Raw genomic sequence first — 18,600 nt, 5'->3', positions numbered from 1 at the left:
CTCTCTTTAGCTTTTTACTGAATTGTTATGAGAGAAATATTTTAGCTAGTCGAAATTCTCTTCGCCCATAATTAACATATTTTGTATGACTAAGAGCTGGAAAGTTCCCTTTAAATTAAAGCATTTTAATGGCAGCGTTGAATCTTAAATACAAGAACAGGAGTAAGTAACCTTTCCTCTTTACACTTTACTGTGCAGAAAAGGTTTTGTCCGAATTTTTTAATGGTCGTTTTTATTTCCTTTCTCGCCAACTTCTATTAATCCCTCCATAACCAAACAAATATAATAATTTGTAGTTGTTTTTTAGTTATTATTTAACGTTTTCTTGTGGCTGTCACAATTCTCATCGGGTTTAAATTAAATATTCCACTTTTTATTTAAATTAAATAATAAATTGTCCTATTTAAACTTTATAATTAACATAATTGTAGTTTTTAGGTCTGTACTTTGTTGATTTGTAGTTGTTGCTGCTGTTGCGGTTTTTTGCCGGACTGTGACTGAACACAATAATACAGTAAGACATCCTGCAGTGGTTGGTAAGTTGATAGACAGCACCTTTACTTGGTGGCCGACTTCAGGTAGGCGATCAGATCGCCGCGCTCGTTGGGCTTCTTCAGGCCGGCGAAGATCATCTTGGTACCGGGGATGTACTTCTTGGGGTTCTCCAGGTACTCGAACAGGGTGTCCTCGTTCCAGGTGATGCCCTTGGCCTTGTTGGCGTCCGTGTACGCGAATCCGGCCGCCTGTCCGGTCTTGCGACCGATCAGTCCATGCAGATTGGGTCCAACCTTGTGCTTGCCACCAGCCTCCACGGTGTGGCACTGGGCGCAGCGCTGCACGAACAGCTTCTTGCCCTTCTCAACATCGCCAGCAGGAACGCCCATTGTGGATTATGTGATTGATAATGTGTTAACACGGACTCGACTGTGGAAGAGAAGAAAATTCGAAAATTAATCACTGATCAACAGTAAGCTAGAAGCAAAGAACTCAAATTTAGTCGTCTTTATCGCTGCTGTCACCTAACGTGGTTCCAAAGTTCAACATTGATAATATGATTTGGTCTTAAAGAAATGATTAAAAACAAAGGTAGTTTACTACAAAACTTAGTTATGAAAAAATATTTTTAATTTGGAAAAAACTTTGAAAACCCCTTTGATTGTTGTTGGTTTGTTTTATGGACAGATTTTTGATACTTGTAAATAAAATTGTAATATCAATTTTTCAACTACATATTTTCAAATTATTTTCCACTGTGTAGTAGCCGTGAAAAAATATTTGTCCCCTTGCCCCATTATGTAAACAATTGATAAGCTCGCTGCGGAAACGGAATTATTAGAATCGCTAGTGCTAAGTGCATTAGTCGGCTGTTGGGAGTGATTAGGCCGCAATTAGAACAACTTTTCATTATCTAACTCAGTCTGCATTCCCATTTGCCTCCCCCGTCCAACCCACACACTTTTTTCACGCGCGAGGAGGGCAACGTCACCAGACACACACACTTACAAAAAAAGCTTCAGACGCTGGTCACATGTTGTTGCCCACACTCTCCCGCTCTCACACTCTTTTTCCCCTTAAATATTCACCATTCGAATAATAATTGCGTCAGAACCGCTCAGCAACAGGCCAAAAACCTCTCCAGGAAGCATCATATGAAAAAACGTTAGTTGTTTACCTAACTATTATTATTCTCAGGGTTTGTGTTACGGTCAACTTGTTAATTACCAGCAAATAGGTTGCATGCAGCTATTTGAACTTGGGAGAGTACAAAGTGCCGTTGCAATGAGTAAGTCACCTACACAAACAAGCACCTGCACTAACAAAAAAGGGATGATTTACATGAGATCAAAATGCGAAACTCAAATTAATACTTAATTTTTATATATTCTTTTTTATTGACATATTAAAAAACATCAAATTTTGTAAATATGAAATTGAAATGCTGATAGCTGGTTAAAAAGTGAATGTGCTTATAAAATCTCGAAACTTATCATTACATCACGAGTTTTTCTCTATGTGCATACTAACATGCACCTAGAGAGTGAGTGATGAGAAAGCAACAACAATGTCAACATCTGATTTGGCCTTGAGAACTTTTCAGTAAGTTTTCGTGCGTGTGAAAGGAAGAGAAAGTGCAATTGGAAAATTGGAAGCTGTCCAAAGGCACCTTTCTATGTGTGGGTGAGAAATAGAGACACTAAGAGAGATGTGTGAAAATTGGACCATTTTCATTAGAAATGCGAATGTTACATAAGTCGCCTCCTTGCAAAGGGGAAATCATCTCCTTTCTGCCATATAAAAAATGGCAAGGGAAATCAAAACCTGCTTAGCAACCACGTGGCGCGCTTTTGAACTCTAAAGCAAAAAGCAAAGCAAACAAAAAATTCCAAGAATTGATATATTTTTTGCCAGACAGAGCGAGCGAGACAGCTGATGATCGGGTGCTCCACTCTCTTTGCTCATGTAATCAACGCTCTTCGGGGCTTTTTTTCAATGGCAATGTGACTTTGGGATGCTATTTTTGCCATTAATAAATTACTGCTAATTTTTGCGTTTGGAAAACTCAGCGAATACTCTTAAAAACAACCTAGCACAGTTCGCACTATTATACACACGCACAAGGACACGTTTATGTAACCTGAATCATCCCCCAAAAATAATGATTTGCATGGAAATAATTTTCACAGCAGTGAGCGACTGGAAATTTTATAACAGAAACTAGACGGAAGTGTTTTCCATTATTATCTAGCTGGGAGCTCGCTAATCAATAACTATTCAAGGTAGTATTTACGTCACTTGAAAATTGGAAAACTACACCCACTACTTACATTGAACACAAACGTCGAGCGTCGCCGATTTTTTACGAATGAAGACCGCGCGTTTTGTCGATAGGAAATTGCAGCGACAGAGTGACCGGCGCTTACATTTAAAAAAACGCTAACGGTTTCTTTGGTATGGTCGTTTTTCAACTCTGGTCTGTATACGTAATTTTTCAGTCTCCTAAAGCGGCTCGTTGATACATACTCCACTTTAAAACCTCTTTGTACGCACTAAGTTAAGCCACAATTAAAGCATTTGTGTAAAATAATAATAGTTTACAAAAATAGCGGATTTAAAACATATTTGGCAAAAGCTAAGTGATATATCACGCACATGCAACCCTGCTGGGCGCGCAATTAAAATTAAAGAAAACTTATTACTTTGCTCAACTTTAATTGACAAAAGTAGATGTAAACCTTTTTAAAGTATTATTGGGCGTATGTTGCTTCCAATTAAAGATTAATGTGATTATCAGTAAATGTTGCAATTGTAAGGTCAAATTTTTTTAGTGCCGTCTTCCTGATGTTATGGTTGCCGATCTTGTTGTTTTGCAGGAGTTTTTCTTTTACTTGTTTGTCTTCAGGAAGGCGATCAAATCGGCCCGATCTTCAGCTTTTTTGAGACCGGCGAAAACCATCTTTGTGCCGGGGATGTACTTCTTTGGGTCTTTTAGGTACTCGTCCAGATTTCCCTCCGTCCAGGAAACGGCCCTTTTCATATTGGCTTCCGTGTACTTGTAGCCAGGCGCAGTGCCGCTCTTGCGACCCACGATTCCACCCAGATTCGGGCCAACCTTGTGCTTGCCACCCACCTCGTAAGTGTGGCACTGGGCGCACTTCTGCACGAAGATCTTCTTGCCGTTCTCCGCATCACCAGCATCCATTCTTGAAGCCTGTGAGGTGAGAAAAAAAAGGGGCTCTATTATATTGTGAATTCAAATAGTTAAACAAGTTCCATAATAAAAAAGAATTAAGACGTTAAAATTTTTTTGGAAAACAACTATGTTAAATACATTCCAAAATCAAAATTTGTTATACGTTTTTACCCAAAACAAGTTCCATATTAAAAATCGATCCTGACAAAGCTTAAATTAAAGCTATTGCAAAAACATTTTAATTTTAATTACGTTATAATATTGATTAAGAAAAAATGAAAACCAAATTACAATATTAGGCTTTTTAAAAATATAAGTACACTTTGCACTGAAACTTTATAAAAAATGTTCGAAAACTTTTTTGTGCACTGTACATGCATATATATATACATATATATATATATATATATATATTTAGAAACTTATAAAGACTTCAGTGTCCTGCAAAGAAATCGTTTGAAAATTCAAGTCCTCCCCACCTGCAAAAGAGCGAAAGCGGCTCTCTTTGCTACTCTCTTGGCTGCATAATGTTAGACGGAGACAGCTGAAAATGCACGAAAGCAAAGTGAAATTGGGTCAAAAAAATAAGAAAAACTAAAATTGAATCAAAATGGGTATTAAATGAAAAGCAAACAAACAGCTCTAGAACTTGGCGGCACTTCTAATGGGAAAAGCAACCGAAAGGTAATTCAATTAGCAGACACAGGCCTCCATGCCACCCCCTCTTTTACCCCAACCTACCCCCTTGCCCACTAGCAGCTGCACATGTGCTTTGAACATTTCCTTTCAATTAAAACGCATTTTACGCACTCTCCTCGTTTCTTTTTTTTTTTTGTGGCAAAAACAGATGCCACCGCATAACAAAACCAGAAAAACAAAACAGAGGAAGTTAAATAAAGAGAGGCCAAAAGGAAGCCAGGGGCATATAACGGTACATACGGGAATGATAATTTCTGAATCATACATCTAGAGATATTTCCTACTTTAGTGGTAATGGTAGACGTTAACAAATTTTTATATTTTTGTCCTCTGATTATGTTAAACAATGTAATATTTTTAAACTATTACAAGCACTTTATATGTCATAATTAATTTTCATTTTTCAGGTAACTCTTCGCTGGCATCAGGTGTATCAACTCTGTATCCAGCACATTCCCATCTACATACATCCTCATCGGACCATCCTGTCCATGTGACCCAACCTAATTTGCCCTGGAACCATAATTTACCCACAGGCAAAACTATCCTGGCTGTTGCCTCGAGTTCCTTTGCCTGGCTACTATAAATAAATGGCGCGCAAAATTAAATTACGCTTGAACGGGCCCTGCAAAATGTGGTAGTGCGAAAAGGATGCCCAGAGAGAAGGGAGTGGAGTGAGGGCATTATTGTTAACTAGATCTATTGCTGCGGAAGTCTATAAAAAGGTGAAAGGACACAAAGGATAGTCTGCGAGCGAAAGGGGATACGACAAGCAGAATGGGGATATTGAATTGGTAAGTGGGTGCGGATATTGCTAGGTAAGTGCTAATATTGCTATGCAAAAATACAAAACTACGATACAGTTACATAGTTCGTGAAAAGAAAATTATAAACCGCAAGAACTCATTAAATCCATAGTTAAAGACAAATTAAACGTTATTATTTATTAATTGATTTTGTATGACCGTTTCAGTTTTTTAAGCGTAAAACTTACAAAATTCAGGAAAATGGCGATAACCTTCAGTTTCTTATTTATGTTGTAGCCATGGCAAGGCTACTACATGTTATTTAATAAGAATTTGTACGAGTACTTCAGAAATTGGAGTTTAGCTTCTTAGCTCCCTTCTACCTCTTTCCTAAATCTTCGGTCAGCGGGTTACCAAGAACAACGCTTTGGCTGTTGCGCAATTTGGCATGACTTTGATATTCCCGCCAAGCCCCACACCCCAAAAGCTATGACCATAAAGAACCACCTTCACAACCCCAAAAGCAGACATTTCTGGTTTGCCTGCCCTGCATGGCAAAACCCTACATTTATTCTTCATTCCCCTTTCTTTTTGATTGCGCAGTTGTACCTCTTTAACGTGAGTTTCATTATGCTGCAAAAAAAACATGTATGTATATTGGTTTAAAAATATTGTTGCATACCTTAAATTAAGGTTTTTTTTTTTTAAAACTATTTAATTTAATATTTTGAGTCAAAAAGTAAATGGTAAATATTTTTTAAACAGTTACGAGTGAAAATGGGTAGTTATTTAAAGCACTTAAAAACCTGGGATTCTTAGATTAATATACATATTAAAGTTTTTACATGCATTTATTTTGGACAATTGTACAAAATAAAAATGGTTTGGGTTATATAAGTAATACTGTATATTTTACAGCATGTTTATACTACGCGCTTTTCACTGCTGTGGCTGCTTCTTTAGGGGGCTTTGTTTTTAGGGGGTGGTGGGGGGCTGGAAAGATGGCTTCTTTTCTAGAACGAGGTCGCTGACTGCCCTTCAACGCTTTCTGTGCCTGCGGATGCCCGAAAGTTACATAAGCCCCAACAACAACAACAGTTTTGCATTTATGCTGAGAGAGGCCATGGGGCAAGAGAGAGAGTGGAGAGAGCAGCCCCACTGAGAAAGAGAGAGCTGCTCTGTGAATATGTGAATGAAAAATTGCTAAAAACGCTTCGTTTCGGGCAATTTAGAACTGTTCTTAGCCGCGACTGCACTGCTGACGTCTTTGCATCAATGGGTTTGACACAGTCAAAGAAAGCGATATAATGCTGCATAAAAAGGGGTGATGTTAATCTAAGTTTACTTTAGATGATAAGTTTTGGTAAATTTGTTTACTTCCCAATATATTATATTAATAAAATTTTAAAAAAATTAATACTGGTGACTAGGTTCACAGTTAAAAATATGTGTAATGTGTCAACATTAAACAATGTTTAAATTAGACGAAACATAAAATGACAAACTTCCTATTATTTTAAAACAATTTTATTGCTGTGTATGGGGCACCAACAATGCAACAAGCTTACCTGCTGGACGAGTCTCTTTTGCTCTCGCTCTTTCCCTGCTTGTTGCTGTGCCTCCCACTATTTGGAGCACTGTCTCTCTCTCTCTCTCGCTCTGCTAAAGAGCGCTACTTTGGGGCGAATGGGGCTGCTGCTCCGCTTGGCGTTTTCCGTTTTCATTCAATCAGCTGAGTTCGCGGCGTTCGTATCTCTTGGCTCCCGATTACTTCTACCGTTGTACCGATCGAATAATACGCGCTTTACGTCCGTGAAGGAAACACAAATCGTACAATTTTGTTGAATTAAAAAATCCCTTAAAACAACAAGATTGGGCAAGAACGGAAAATTTGTTAACTGCTTGTCAACCTCGAAAAGTATCTGTGCTTTGATTACTGCCAAAACTGTTTACAGCATTTCAGCCAGGGCCAACTTAGCTGAATAAAGAAAGGAACAAAAAACTAATAGGCAGCCACGAGGAAAGGAGCTGCCAACTTGCAATAACGGTAAGTTTGTTTTACTTTTACTTACAGTGTTGTGTAACGCGCCACTCTTTAATGCTGCGTGCGTCCTTGTGAAGGCTGCACGTGTCCTTGAAATGCGTCAAGTGGTTCCTACGATTCTCTCTTTCTCATCGACGACTCTCCCTCGCTCGTTCGTTCATTTTACGCATTTTACGTAATCACGCCTAAAAGTTTTCTTTTTTTCATTTGGGTGTTACCTTTCAAGCGTAAATCTCAACTCGTTTTTCATTTGGTTTTATGGCTGCCCCGTTCTCATTTCCATCATGGGTTCCATGCCGCTTCCCCTATAAATTCCGATATGAACGAGAGCTTTGCGACTTGTGTATTTCCTGCAAAAACCAGATTATCCTAAAAGGGTCTCGATTTTTTTTATCGGCGAAGGACATCTAAAGAGGACCTCAACTTAAGAGGAAAATCTATTTCTTTATTTACGCCTTAGATGGGAAATTGGTTTGCTTGGGGTTGAAATTTTTGTATATATTTATTTGGAATGAAGATACGGCCAGTCAAAAATATAATTATCTGAATGCAAAATTTTTATAGGAAAAAAATTCTGTAAGACTCTTAATACCAATACTCTTACCGATACCAACGAAAAGTATTTTCAATGGAATTTGAACCTTGTCGATTGAACTTAATCGACATTGGAGGACCTTTTAAAGTAAAAGTTAGCCCGCAGTTTTCCATCCTATTGATTAAACATAAGCTTTGAGAACTTAAAAAGTGGCTCTCATGCTAAATGAACCTTTTAAACTTTTTTCTGTTTGCTTGTCATAAAGAATTGGCTCGTTCCTTTTTCTGGTGGCAGTTGATTACTTTTGCCCCATGTACGGGACGAATAAGTTCACACAAAAAGTTCTCAAAGGCTTCTTCGGCCCCACCTCCAGTTTTCAATTATGTCACTTCATCTGTATTCCACACACCAGCTGAGCTGCACCGCCCCCTTTTTGGCTTCAGTTTATTAATCATTTCTGCCTTTTGTTTATGCCTTGGCATGGCACTGGCATTTTATATAGGCCAATGAGCTGTACTGTATGTGCGGTGTGGCCTTTTGTTATGAGCCGCAGCTCGCAGCTAGTTCACATGGAGGAGCCCCAACATCAATTACAGCATAAATGTTGAGGAATTGCTATAATTTAATTAATTTGCTTTGTCCTGCTGGCAGAGACATAAAAGTTAATGATTAATATTCATCGTGTGAAGCACATGAACCCATTTAGTGTAATGAGCCAACTTTAATGCCACCAATTGAACACTTGGCCATTTAATTCAGCATTCACTGTTGCCCACAAAATGTGTATACAATGAGTACATAACTCATCGACACTATATCAGCTATCCGATTCCCTATGTGGGTCAGCCAGTTCTGTTGGTCGTTCATTTCTTATCATATCGTTAAGTGCACTTGGTGTCCCTCAACCGAAACTATAACCAACATATGGGGCATGCCACCCCAGAAACCCAAAAAAACTTATCAAACTTTGTGACGTTTGTATTCCATTTATAACACTGGAAAACTCTGGGAAGCCAACACAAAAAAAGGAAATCAATATGAAGGGAAACCAAAACAACAAAGAAGATTACAAACATGCATGAATTTTTCCAGGGGGAGAGAAAATTAAGTTTGGGGGGCGGACATGAAGTGTTTGCCAGATAAGTAAAGAAAACACTACCTAACTACTCCACCAACTTCTCACTAAGTGCATTTTTTAACGAGGAATACACAAATGCAAATAATGACATAAGAAATTACGGGCCAGCTGAAAACTATAAGCATTCTGAATGAAATGAATTGTCTTACTTAAAAATGCTGTAAATTAAATAGAAATGAAAATGATTTTGGTTTATTACAATACAATTTTGATATATGACTCAGATGTTCTTTTTGTATTATGAAATGGTGAAAATATTAAATAAAATGCATTTATGAAAAAACACCTGCTTAGGTTGTTGGTGATTACTTCGATCGTCCGGATATAATAAATCCAACCAAAAAGCTTTTGCTAACCTAATTAAGCCAATTCCAATTAACCATTTAATTGTTCATTTTCCAATTTCATCTGTAAAATTCAATTACCCAAGAGCGGAAATGCCCAAAAACCCAAAATGAGCCCTGTCACTCAAATCCCGATAAAAGTTTACAGCTGGCTTATGGATGGGAATGTTTAGCACGGTTTATCCCAAGTGAATTTTGCTCGCAGCGTTTGACTGATTGAGATTAGCTGGAAATTAATGACATAGCATCAGTCTGGGGCTTAAAATGAGCTACAAAACAATTTCGCCAACCAAAAACAAAAAAATAAGCCGCCAACGATGAATGGCATAAATTATGTACAACAATTTACGCAGAGAACCAGGCAAAATCAAGGGGCAGGACTTGCTGAAATTTCAAAAGCGTGTCAAATGGAAATTGAAAATGGTCAGTGAAACTGAGCAGCCAAAAGAAGGAACTTAAACTTGACAGGATAAACAGACAGACAGGCTGGTTGGGAGTGGGCGTGGCCCATCATGTCAGTTAGATTTAATCGAAAATCGATGGGCTGATTCTTAAGCTAGCAGCGAAAAGGTCACAAAAAGGTTGATTCCGTATGCAAAAAGTTGGGGTCAAACCCCTATCAATTCTCCCTGCAACGTGAGTGTGTGTGGTCTCCAACATTTTCACAGCGTCATCTTTGTTTATTCTGTGGCCCCTCGAATAAGTGTTCTGAATTATGCATTGGCCACGATTGAAGGTACTTGAGATTGAAAAACCAACGTTAAGCTAGAAAACTCACTGGAAATTGAATTACTTTGGTCAGCACTGAAACTTTTAAAGTCATCGGAAAGTAGGGCAATGTAGGTTTGGTAAAACTTTTGATGATGGTGTGTGGTCTTTGACTTAATTGGAAATTCTTGGCCGAAACCAACTTTGATGTCGAAAACGGAAGTTTTAAGAAAATAGTTTCAACTGTGAGATACTAACTCAAAAGGTACATTAATTCATTAGTAATGAGTAATAATTTTGAGATTTGATAATTAAGTTATATTATGTATTCATAAATCTTTCGATTCCTCAATCGATTAGTGTTATTTTTATTTACATTAAGCATATACCATCAAACGCATAAAGATACCAGATACCATAATGGTTTTAAGGTGTATAAATCTTTTAATTTCTCAGTCCATTTGCATTTACTAAAATGTAAATAAATATGTACATACGCCCTTGAAGTCGATTGCAATTGAAATTTAATGTGTTATTTTCAACATCTAAGTTTAATTTGTTTTTTATTTACTCAATTTTCGTTTTCCTTCATTTAAATTTCATTGGGACCTTTTCCGTTGCTTCATTTTTAAGCTAATTAATTTATTTAAAACCATTTAACGAGCCATTAAATGATCTCGCTCTGTCTATTTGTGTTTTTCCACAACTGTGTGCTTTGGTTCAACGCTGGGGTTCAATGTGAGCCGCATTTCTTATCAGGCTCAAGCATGAATATTTTCCCATCATCATGTAAGAGGTTAGTTCGGCCATAAAACCATGCTTCAGTTCCACTCCCCCTTTTCCCCCCACCGATTTCCCCCATCCAACTTAACGAGCTGGTCACAATGGGACTTTGGTTTTAGCTAATGAGCAGCGCCGACTGCGACTGCTAAGCTGACCGCGCAATTTCTTTTGACCAACTTTGAACTTCGGATACCCAGTTTCTTTTCTTGCTTCAACGTTATTTTTGGGTGGCCGGCCGCATTTGTCTTATTGTTTATTGGCTTTTCCTTCGCCTTCGTCTTGATGTTTATTATTGTTTACGTTGGCATTTCATACGCAATAATGGTATAATATTTGCATTTGTATTGACTACGTGGCGTATACGTAATAGCCGTGCCAAAAGAACAGGAAGTGGATATGGTCATCGTTGGCCATCAGGGATATTGCACATTGGCACCCCTTGGATCTTCGCACTCCACGTAATGGCCTGTTTGAAAATGTATTTATCTGTCTTGGGAATGTTTTTGCTATCGCCGAATAGCGGAATAAAAAAATATTAAGGAGCGATTTCGCAATGGGTCAGTGGCTGGTTTATTAGTTGTTTTAAGAGTCTAGACGATAGCGTTTCTTCTCTGTATGTCTGAATAAAAAACTATGCCGAAGCGATCTCAGAAAAAAGTAGTATTTTTTCTCCTTCAAATTTGAGTAGAAAAACTTTTATAAAAAATTGATTTTAATGTTCATAGTAAATTGTAAAAAAAATAAATTTTAAATAAAATTTAAGCATCAACAGTTAATGAATATAGGTATTGGGCCAGCTTAATTGTTTGCCATTTGAAAGGATTTTGTGAGGCTGAGCGTTAAGTTTTCCCTGCTAAAGTTTTCCCTTAGCAGCTGACAACTGGTCTTCAGGCTGATTAGGTTGTTTCTTGTGCTGGCCTGTGACGTCTAACAATTTTCCATTTAAACGGCATTGTCTGTGATGTTTGCAACTCATTCCAGCTGTTCTCCATTGTCAATTATATTTGTCTTTCTCAGACTGGGGAGGCTACCTCGCTGTCCACGTCTCCCACTACCGCTGTCTCCCGTTCCCCCGTGTGTTTGTTCTGTGTATCTGAAAGATACTTGCAGCATAGCTGCATGTAGCTCGTATTCCTCAACTAACCCGCAACATGGCAGTTTTTCTTTTTTCTATTTTGTTGGTTAATTTACATGACAACACGTTTCGAAAGTCAGTAAACACAGGACAGGAGGTGAAAAGAGATGAGGGACAGCGAAATAACCAACAGAAATGGGGGGGGCATTGTAAAGTAAGCTGTAGATATATACATTTGCTTGTAAGTTGCAAGTTAACTAGACTGTTACAATGTCGCAGTTGCAGGGAAAAAGGGGGATGGAAAACCTAGGGCACTTGCCGCCTTTTTTGCGGTTTTTCCTCCTCCTCCTCCCAATAAACATAGCCCTCGGACTCGAAACCCCGCGCTGCTTGACTGCTGTTCTGGGCCAAAAGACAATGCATCTGCTGGCTACTCTCTTCTCCCCAGCTTCGTTTTCTCACCTTACGGTTACTGCAGGCACTGCAATCGGGAATTAGCATTCTTATAAATATTTATTCAGGTTTTTCCCATCTTCTTTAGTGTGTATCTTTGCCTTTTGAACTCCTATTATCGACGAGTCTGTGTGCGTTGTTAATATTTATGATTTATACGTATATCTCTTGAACGTTGCCTTCTAATTGCCGCCTCAAGTTGAACGGGTCCCAACTTGACTTGCGATCATGTGATGTCATTTGTTTGTTGTTTGTAGTTTGTAGTTTGGTGAGATCACGGCGCACCCAAATGAAAAGAAGCGTATGGATCTGTCTAAGATTTTGTCATGTAATACTGCTAAAAAATTAAAGAGGGAGGTCTCAAGGTCTTTAACTTAAGCCTCATTGAATCAATCGAACGGCTTACAATCAAGCGTTATATGCGTATTAAAGTACGGTCTGACCCAATTAGATATCGTTATCTATTTACAAAGATCTGACGCTCTTACCCTACAGTCTAGACCCCTCTATCGGCGTCTCAATTTCGCTCAGTTTAAGAATTACCATAGTAGCATCCATAGCAATTGCCTGCACTGTGAGAAAAGAGACTCTTTTTCATTGAAGTTTTAATTATAAATCATAAGGAATAAGTGGTACACTTTTGTCTACAACTTAAGTAAGTTCACTTGTTCTGTTATTAGTTTATTTTATCTTTGCCATCAGTTGATCTTACAAAACTGTTTATTTAATATTCATCAATTCGATCCTTCAACCAATTTGCAATCTTCAAATCGATAATGTATATTATTTTATGTGTAGTATATATGCCACTTTGCAAGTGATATTAAAACCTCATAAAGACGGATGTCAAAGTGGGCGTAGGGGCGGCTGTGGCTCTAGGTGGGCGGGGCAGTGGGTCGCTGTTTGTTGTGGCATCTGCGGTTGTGTCAGTCAGCGAAGCGCTGAAGTGGCACGCGCTTGATAACAACACCAAGTTAGGCCCCTAGTTTACCAGTTTCAATTCTCGGTTCCACAGGGAACGCACTGCCAGTCGAGAGACATTCATTTGAAATGCAATTGAAGCCGCCAGAGACAGTCAGTGACATGACAGCAGATAGCGGTAAGCGACAGTGGCTGTAATAATAATAACGATAGGAGAACAATGAAAGTAGTAGGTTAAAGTAGAGGAAGTTAGCAAGCAATTTTCATTCAGAGGAAGTATCTTGAAATTATCAGGAAAATGCTAAATATAACAGGGTTCTAATAACGATAAGTGAACGGAAAGTGGGTCAAACAGAGTTACTAATGAAGGAAATTTCAAAAACTGTTAGCTATGATATGAAATTCTTAACTAAAATTGCAAATAAGAATAAATTTATATTTCAGTTGAGATTATCGAGTCAACAATCGCGATTTTCTGTTTTTGACTGCCTCTCTAAACCAAAAGTTTCAAACTTCGAAATATTCCCTTTTGTAACCAGTCCCTATAAATGTCAATCACAATTCTGTTTACCCAAATTACGAAATTAGGTTAACTAGTCTTATCAACGGCATTTCAGACTTAGCTGTCATGTCCCTCCAAATGCCAACTGTACCTAGCACTCCCTCCAACTTTTTCCAACTGCCACTTTTGGGACGAGAGCAGAAGGGAAAAACGAGTTGAAATGTAAAATGCATGAAAGGCACAAATTGATAATTGAATTTGGCACAAGCTCAAACTGCAGTTGCCGTTTGTTGCCAGTCGTTCTGTTGTTTAGCTGCTAGTATTGCACAGCATGCGCCAAGTGGGTCAATGTGAGCCGGGTGACAAGCGAGAAATATAGAAAAAGTAAAAAATTACATAAATCAACGGCGACAAAAATTGAGGAGGAAAATGCATAATATTTGTAAGCTAACAGCAAAGTGTAGGGGTAAAAATAAAAGAATGAAACCAAGGCAAGGGGGAAATCTGAGCAGTTCTATCAAGATGTTTCCCGGATTATTAGCTGTTATTTGGCCATTATAGGCCCTAAAATATGTCAAGCCGTCTGTGTGGGTGATAAAACTTCAGCGAACAGAATGATAGGCCACAAATTACCCAAAAGACAGCGTCGTCATCAAAGATATTCGATTTCAAACACTCGGCACTCATAAATTTCACAAGACCTGGCGCCCAGGATATTGAAATACATGACCCGAGGGGCAGACACGAAACCCACAAATATTGGTGGATATACCAAATCTAAAGTATTGCATGTTCGCACCCATTTCTCCACTTTCCCCCCCTTTAATACGACTGGGCATTCGGTTAATTTAACGGCAATAAAAACATCACGCATACGCCCCGCGGTGCCAGCGGATGGTGAATGGAGGTCCCAATAAAACAAATGCCTTGAAATCGTCATCGAAGGGAAAAAAGAGATAGAGATATACTCAGTGAGCGATGGTCGGGTGGAAAAGTTCAATCATTAGTTGGCACATGACACAATGCGCTGAAGCAAACACTAAATTACCAAGAATAATATGCTAATTTTGGGTAGTAAAGCTTAGAATACCCTTGTTGTTTTATGAGATTAAAAAAGATGGCAGTTATTGTAGAATAACTAAAAACTAGACTAGATTATTGCACATATTTAAGTAATTATATATATTTACATAGCTATAAAAAATAAGGTTGTTCTTCTAAAAAAAATTAGAAAAACGGTAAAGATTTTTGAAAAAATTCAAATACTCTTTGGGAAGGTAAAAAAGTGTCGCACGAGTTGTGAAATAGAAAAAGACTTTGAAGGAGGGTGTTTGGGTAGGGGGTTTGGAATTCCATATACATGTGGGCGAGTATCGTGTTGGCCCGTTAGCTTTAAAACGCCCACACCAGCACGATCAATCGCCCCATCCCTCTCTAACTGACAACACAGCAGCTGCACTCGTAGTATCACAAAGATTAAAACGAAAACAGAAAATATTTCCCATTCCCGAAATGTTTATGTCAAAGCTAAGAAGAAGAAAAGGAAACCATGCAGAGGCGGAGGTGAATATGAAGTCAAAGAGGGGGACGGGGAGGAAATTTTTTAATTTTCAGGCGAACTGAGATAAGCGGAATCCAAATTCGTTATACTCTTGGCTGCCTTTCTATTATTGACACTGTGGAATTTTCCAAAATTAATCTTGGCCATAATTACTATGTATTATTGAAAATTTATTGACCCGATATCGTCTCATTTAAAAAAATGGAATTTCTTTTAGGAATAGGTTGATGTAGTCTTAAATGTAGAGTCAAAATTAATGATTGCATTTTTTAATATAAATGTCTTTGTGTTTTTTTTTATTCCAAATAAATGTACCGAACTTTTTGGCAGTAATTAAATATCATACTAAACATTTATGTGTTTATGTATCTTAAGACTTTTTAGTCCAGGGTGCCATATGTTTTGCATTTGGCTTTTAAAATTTGAACTAGGTTACCCATTTTATTATTTCGAAGTAAGGGAACGTAAGTTTCTGTAAATAGAAATTAAGTAATATTTTTCCTACATTACCCACTGTACTGCTAAATGTTCGGTGCCCCAGCTATCTGCATGATCTCAGCATTATAATGAGCCAAGTAAATGCGCAGGCGTATTTTGAGCAGTGACAAGATTGCTTACAAAACATACAAAGTGGAAAAATATTTATCAAGAAGCTAAAAGGAAAAGCGATCCCCAAAATACGAAAGGAAAAAACAAAACAATATTTTTATGTGTCGCGTGGACGCGACAAGCTGCTGTCGTATCTTTTTTTATTGTCTCCTCCGCTGTTGCTGCCTGATATATGGAAATGTTTTATGAGCGGACTGCACTTTTGGACTGTCGCCATAGATGTTGACATAGACAAAAAAGCGTCGGGATTGTAAAACTTGACTGAGAATTGAAATTAATTTGCTGCCCAAAGGCGGTGGGAGGAAATGTGGAAATGTGGACGGGGAATAGATTGCACATTGCATAATTACCAATGACGTAGAACACACAATCTTTCTCTTTGAAAATATGTGTAATCTCTTTCCATGGACAGAAACAGGATTTTGTCCAATTAAAGCAAACATCAATTCTCAGTTCTTGTGTGTGTCTACACAAAGTCATTGTACAATGCCGATTAGTATGTTTTTTTCTTTTATTATCCGTAACGAAGCGTTGCGTTTTGTCATTGAAACGCTCTCTGATGTCTGGCTTTAGCCAGATCTGGAAAAACTGGAGCATGCAGCGTTTCGATTTGGGCCTCTTTTTGGGCATACCACTCGTATATATAAATATACTTCAGTGGATATGGGCAAGGTCATCAGTTTTGGATGGGTGGGTTGTGTTTCGTTGTACCTCTTTGCTCTGGGTGTGTGTGGAGCCAATGGAGCATTTCGATTAGAGCTGAGCAGAGACGTTATTAAAAAAACTAGTTTTCGTTGTAGGGTACCGTTTCATTGATTATTTTGTATAACTATAAGTAGGAGTAGTGAAAGTCGTATTTATTGAGCCCGTAAAAATATCATTAGGTGTTGGCTGATTGCGGCCGAATAATTTATATTTTTACTTAATCAATTAAAACCCAATTGATTAAAATTTTGCTGAGGACTTCTTATAGGTACATTTATAAATTAAATACAAATTCCAAAGGTTTCACAAATAAGCCATAAAAGCAATTCTCTTACAAAGCTTGTTGATTTGATTCGGTGGTAAAAATTGAATGGAACTCACACAAAAGAAATCCTGCCGTCCTTCAGCATCATCCTTCAATTTGCAACCAGTCAGCTTATCGCAGGGGATTTCGGGGATTTGATGGCTGCCGCTCAAATGTCACGGCAGCTACTTGACAGAGAATGATACTTGAGGATCTGAACCATCGACTTGCCACTTTTAATAGCACTTGACTAATCCCCCTTCTATTTCTGCCTTCTCTGTTCTCCTTGCAGCCTGTGCGTTTCGTTTTTTTCACTCCTGTGACCCGTAGCCCACGTCCACTTTTGTGGCGTGTGCAACCAGAAGCCGCCAAGACGACTTACTCGATAATGAAGATGAGCTCGCCCAGGATTATGCAGCAGAAGAGGAGCAGCAAGTCCTCCAACACGTCGCGGGTCTCGATGACCACCTCGACGGCGGAGGAGAACATCCTGGAGTCGAAGCTCTTTAGCTGGATGCGTCTATTCCGTTTCGCCTCGCTGCTCTGCCGCGCCGAGTAACGGAGCTAGTCTATAAGATCGAGATCCCCCACGAGCTCCTTCCCCAAAAATTTTAAGAGAAATGCATATTACAGATACTCGAACTAGCTTTTCTGTCAAGTTTTCCTATATATAAAGAGACACCAACAGAAACAACAACAGAAACACCAACCTATTGTCACCTTAACTTTTTCCAGCAATGTAGAGAATAAGTATTACAAAATGAGTAAGGAAGGACACAACTCCAATCAGAAATACCATATTAAGTTTAAGCTGAAAAGCAAATTATATCCACCCCAAGGAAAACAATTTTTATTTTAAGTTCCTTTTTGGGAAATCTAAACAACTTTCTTTCAGTTAGCTCTTCACAATTAAGTCAATTTTTAGTGTAAATTCCGTATCAACGGAATTTCTCGCGCCTTTCGTACCTTTTGTATTGTAATAAGTGAGAAGAAAATGAGACACTTACAAATTGCAAACTACAAGCAAATAAATATAAAATTCATAATCCACTTATTGCGTTTATTCGGGTTTATTAGTGCTTAAGTTTCGAGAACAGCCGACTACAACATGAGGTATATTTTTGTAATTACAACACTGTTTTGCGTGTCACAAACAAATAAAATAGCTAACATCAAGAAAAACGTTTATGCAGGCTATTAAATAGATAAATATATTAACTAAAGAAGCAAGCAAATGCAGTACTAACAATAACAATACAATGTATACATGTAGAGGAATATATTTACACATCAAACTCGAATCGGAGTGTCTATGCAAATGCGCTTATCCAATACTGAAAAACTCATAAATATTAACACTCATTCACAGTAGTTATCCAAGCCCAGCAATATGAGAAGTGCATTTAACCCAAAGAAGTTGCCAAACGACAGCTATTTGTTGTTAACAAATTAGCAATGCAAAAACACAATAGCGAAAAAAGTCTCTTAGTTTCTGAACAACCTCAGAAAGTAATAACAAAAATAACAATGGAATAACTACAACAACAAATAACAAATACTGTTATCAGAGATTTTCGAAATTCAATTTTACTTATTAAATAGTTAGTAAGCCAGAATGACACCCTGCAATATGAACAACATAACGGTAATTACGGTAAAAGCCAAAAACAAATAACATTATCACCGCAGCAGATAAATGCTGGGAAAATGCAATAAATCGATATCGATCAATAAATAAAATCTTTAAGCTGTTGAGTGTTCAATGCAATAAAACTAAACGAT

The 18,600-nt window shown here is 38.0% G+C and overlaps 3 protein-coding genes across 4 annotated transcripts; 1 reads left to right on the top strand and 2 right to left on the bottom strand.

The window, feature by feature from the left end:
* Positions 1–286: 286 nt before the first annotated feature.
* On the bottom strand, positions 287–2,967 carry LOC128262308 (cytochrome c-2). The gene is made up of 2 exons (XM_052996483.1): positions 2,826–2,967; positions 287–924 (listed from the first exon to the last, which is right to left on the bottom strand). Exon 2 carries the CDS (start codon positions 882–884, stop codon positions 558–560), a length of 327 nt encoding a protein of 108 aa, XP_052852443.1. The 5' UTR covers positions 885–924; positions 2,826–2,967; the 3' UTR covers positions 287–557.
* A 254-nt stretch (positions 2,968–3,221) lies between these two features.
* LOC128262310 (cytochrome c-1) lies at positions 3,222–6,846 on the bottom strand. Its single transcript, XM_052996484.1, has 2 exons — positions 6,705–6,846; positions 3,222–3,709 (listed from the first exon to the last, which is right to left on the bottom strand). The coding sequence occupies exon 2, from the start codon at positions 3,698–3,700 to the stop codon at positions 3,383–3,385; it is 318 nt and encodes a 105-aa protein (XP_052852444.1). The 5' UTR covers positions 3,701–3,709; positions 6,705–6,846; the 3' UTR covers positions 3,222–3,382.
* On the top strand, positions 4,619–18,596 carry LOC128262311 (uncharacterized). 2 transcript variants are annotated; one of them, XM_052996486.1, is made up of 2 exons: positions 4,619–4,622; positions 17,111–18,596. In XM_052996486.1, the coding sequence occupies exon 2, from the start codon at positions 17,207–17,209 to the stop codon at positions 17,375–17,377; it is 171 nt and encodes a 56-aa protein (XP_052852446.1). In that variant the 5' UTR covers positions 4,619–4,622; positions 17,111–17,206; the 3' UTR covers positions 17,378–18,596. The 2 variants fall into 2 exon arrangements, with proteins under 2 accessions (XP_052852446.1, XP_052852445.1); XM_052996485.1 differs by lacking the exon at positions 4,619–4,622 and adding an exon at positions 6,734–7,183.
* Positions 18,597–18,600: the final 4 nt, after the last annotated feature.

Source organism: Drosophila gunungcola, unplaced genomic scaffold (genome assembly GCF_025200985.1).
Source record: "Drosophila gunungcola strain Sukarami unplaced genomic scaffold, Dgunungcola_SK_2 000001F, whole genome shotgun sequence".
Classification (NCBI taxonomy): Eukaryota; Metazoa; Arthropoda; class Insecta; order Diptera; family Drosophilidae; genus Drosophila; species Drosophila gunungcola.
Note: the sequence above shows the minus strand (reverse complement) of the source record. Positions and strands in the feature narration are given on the sequence as shown.

What these genes read in the sequence shown, in the direction of transcription:
- LOC128262308 (XM_052996483.1), bottom strand. Translation starts at nt 884, where the DNA reads ATGGGCGTTCCTGCTGGCGATGTTGAGAAGGGCAAGAAGCTGTTCGTG.
- LOC128262310 (XM_052996484.1), bottom strand. Translation starts at nt 3,700, where the DNA reads ATGGATGCTGGTGATGCGGAGAACGGCAAGAAGATCTTCGTGCAGAAG.
- LOC128262311 (XM_052996486.1), top strand. Translation starts at nt 17,207, where the DNA reads ATGAAGATGAGCTCGCCCAGGATTATGCAGCAGAAGAGGAGCAGCAAG.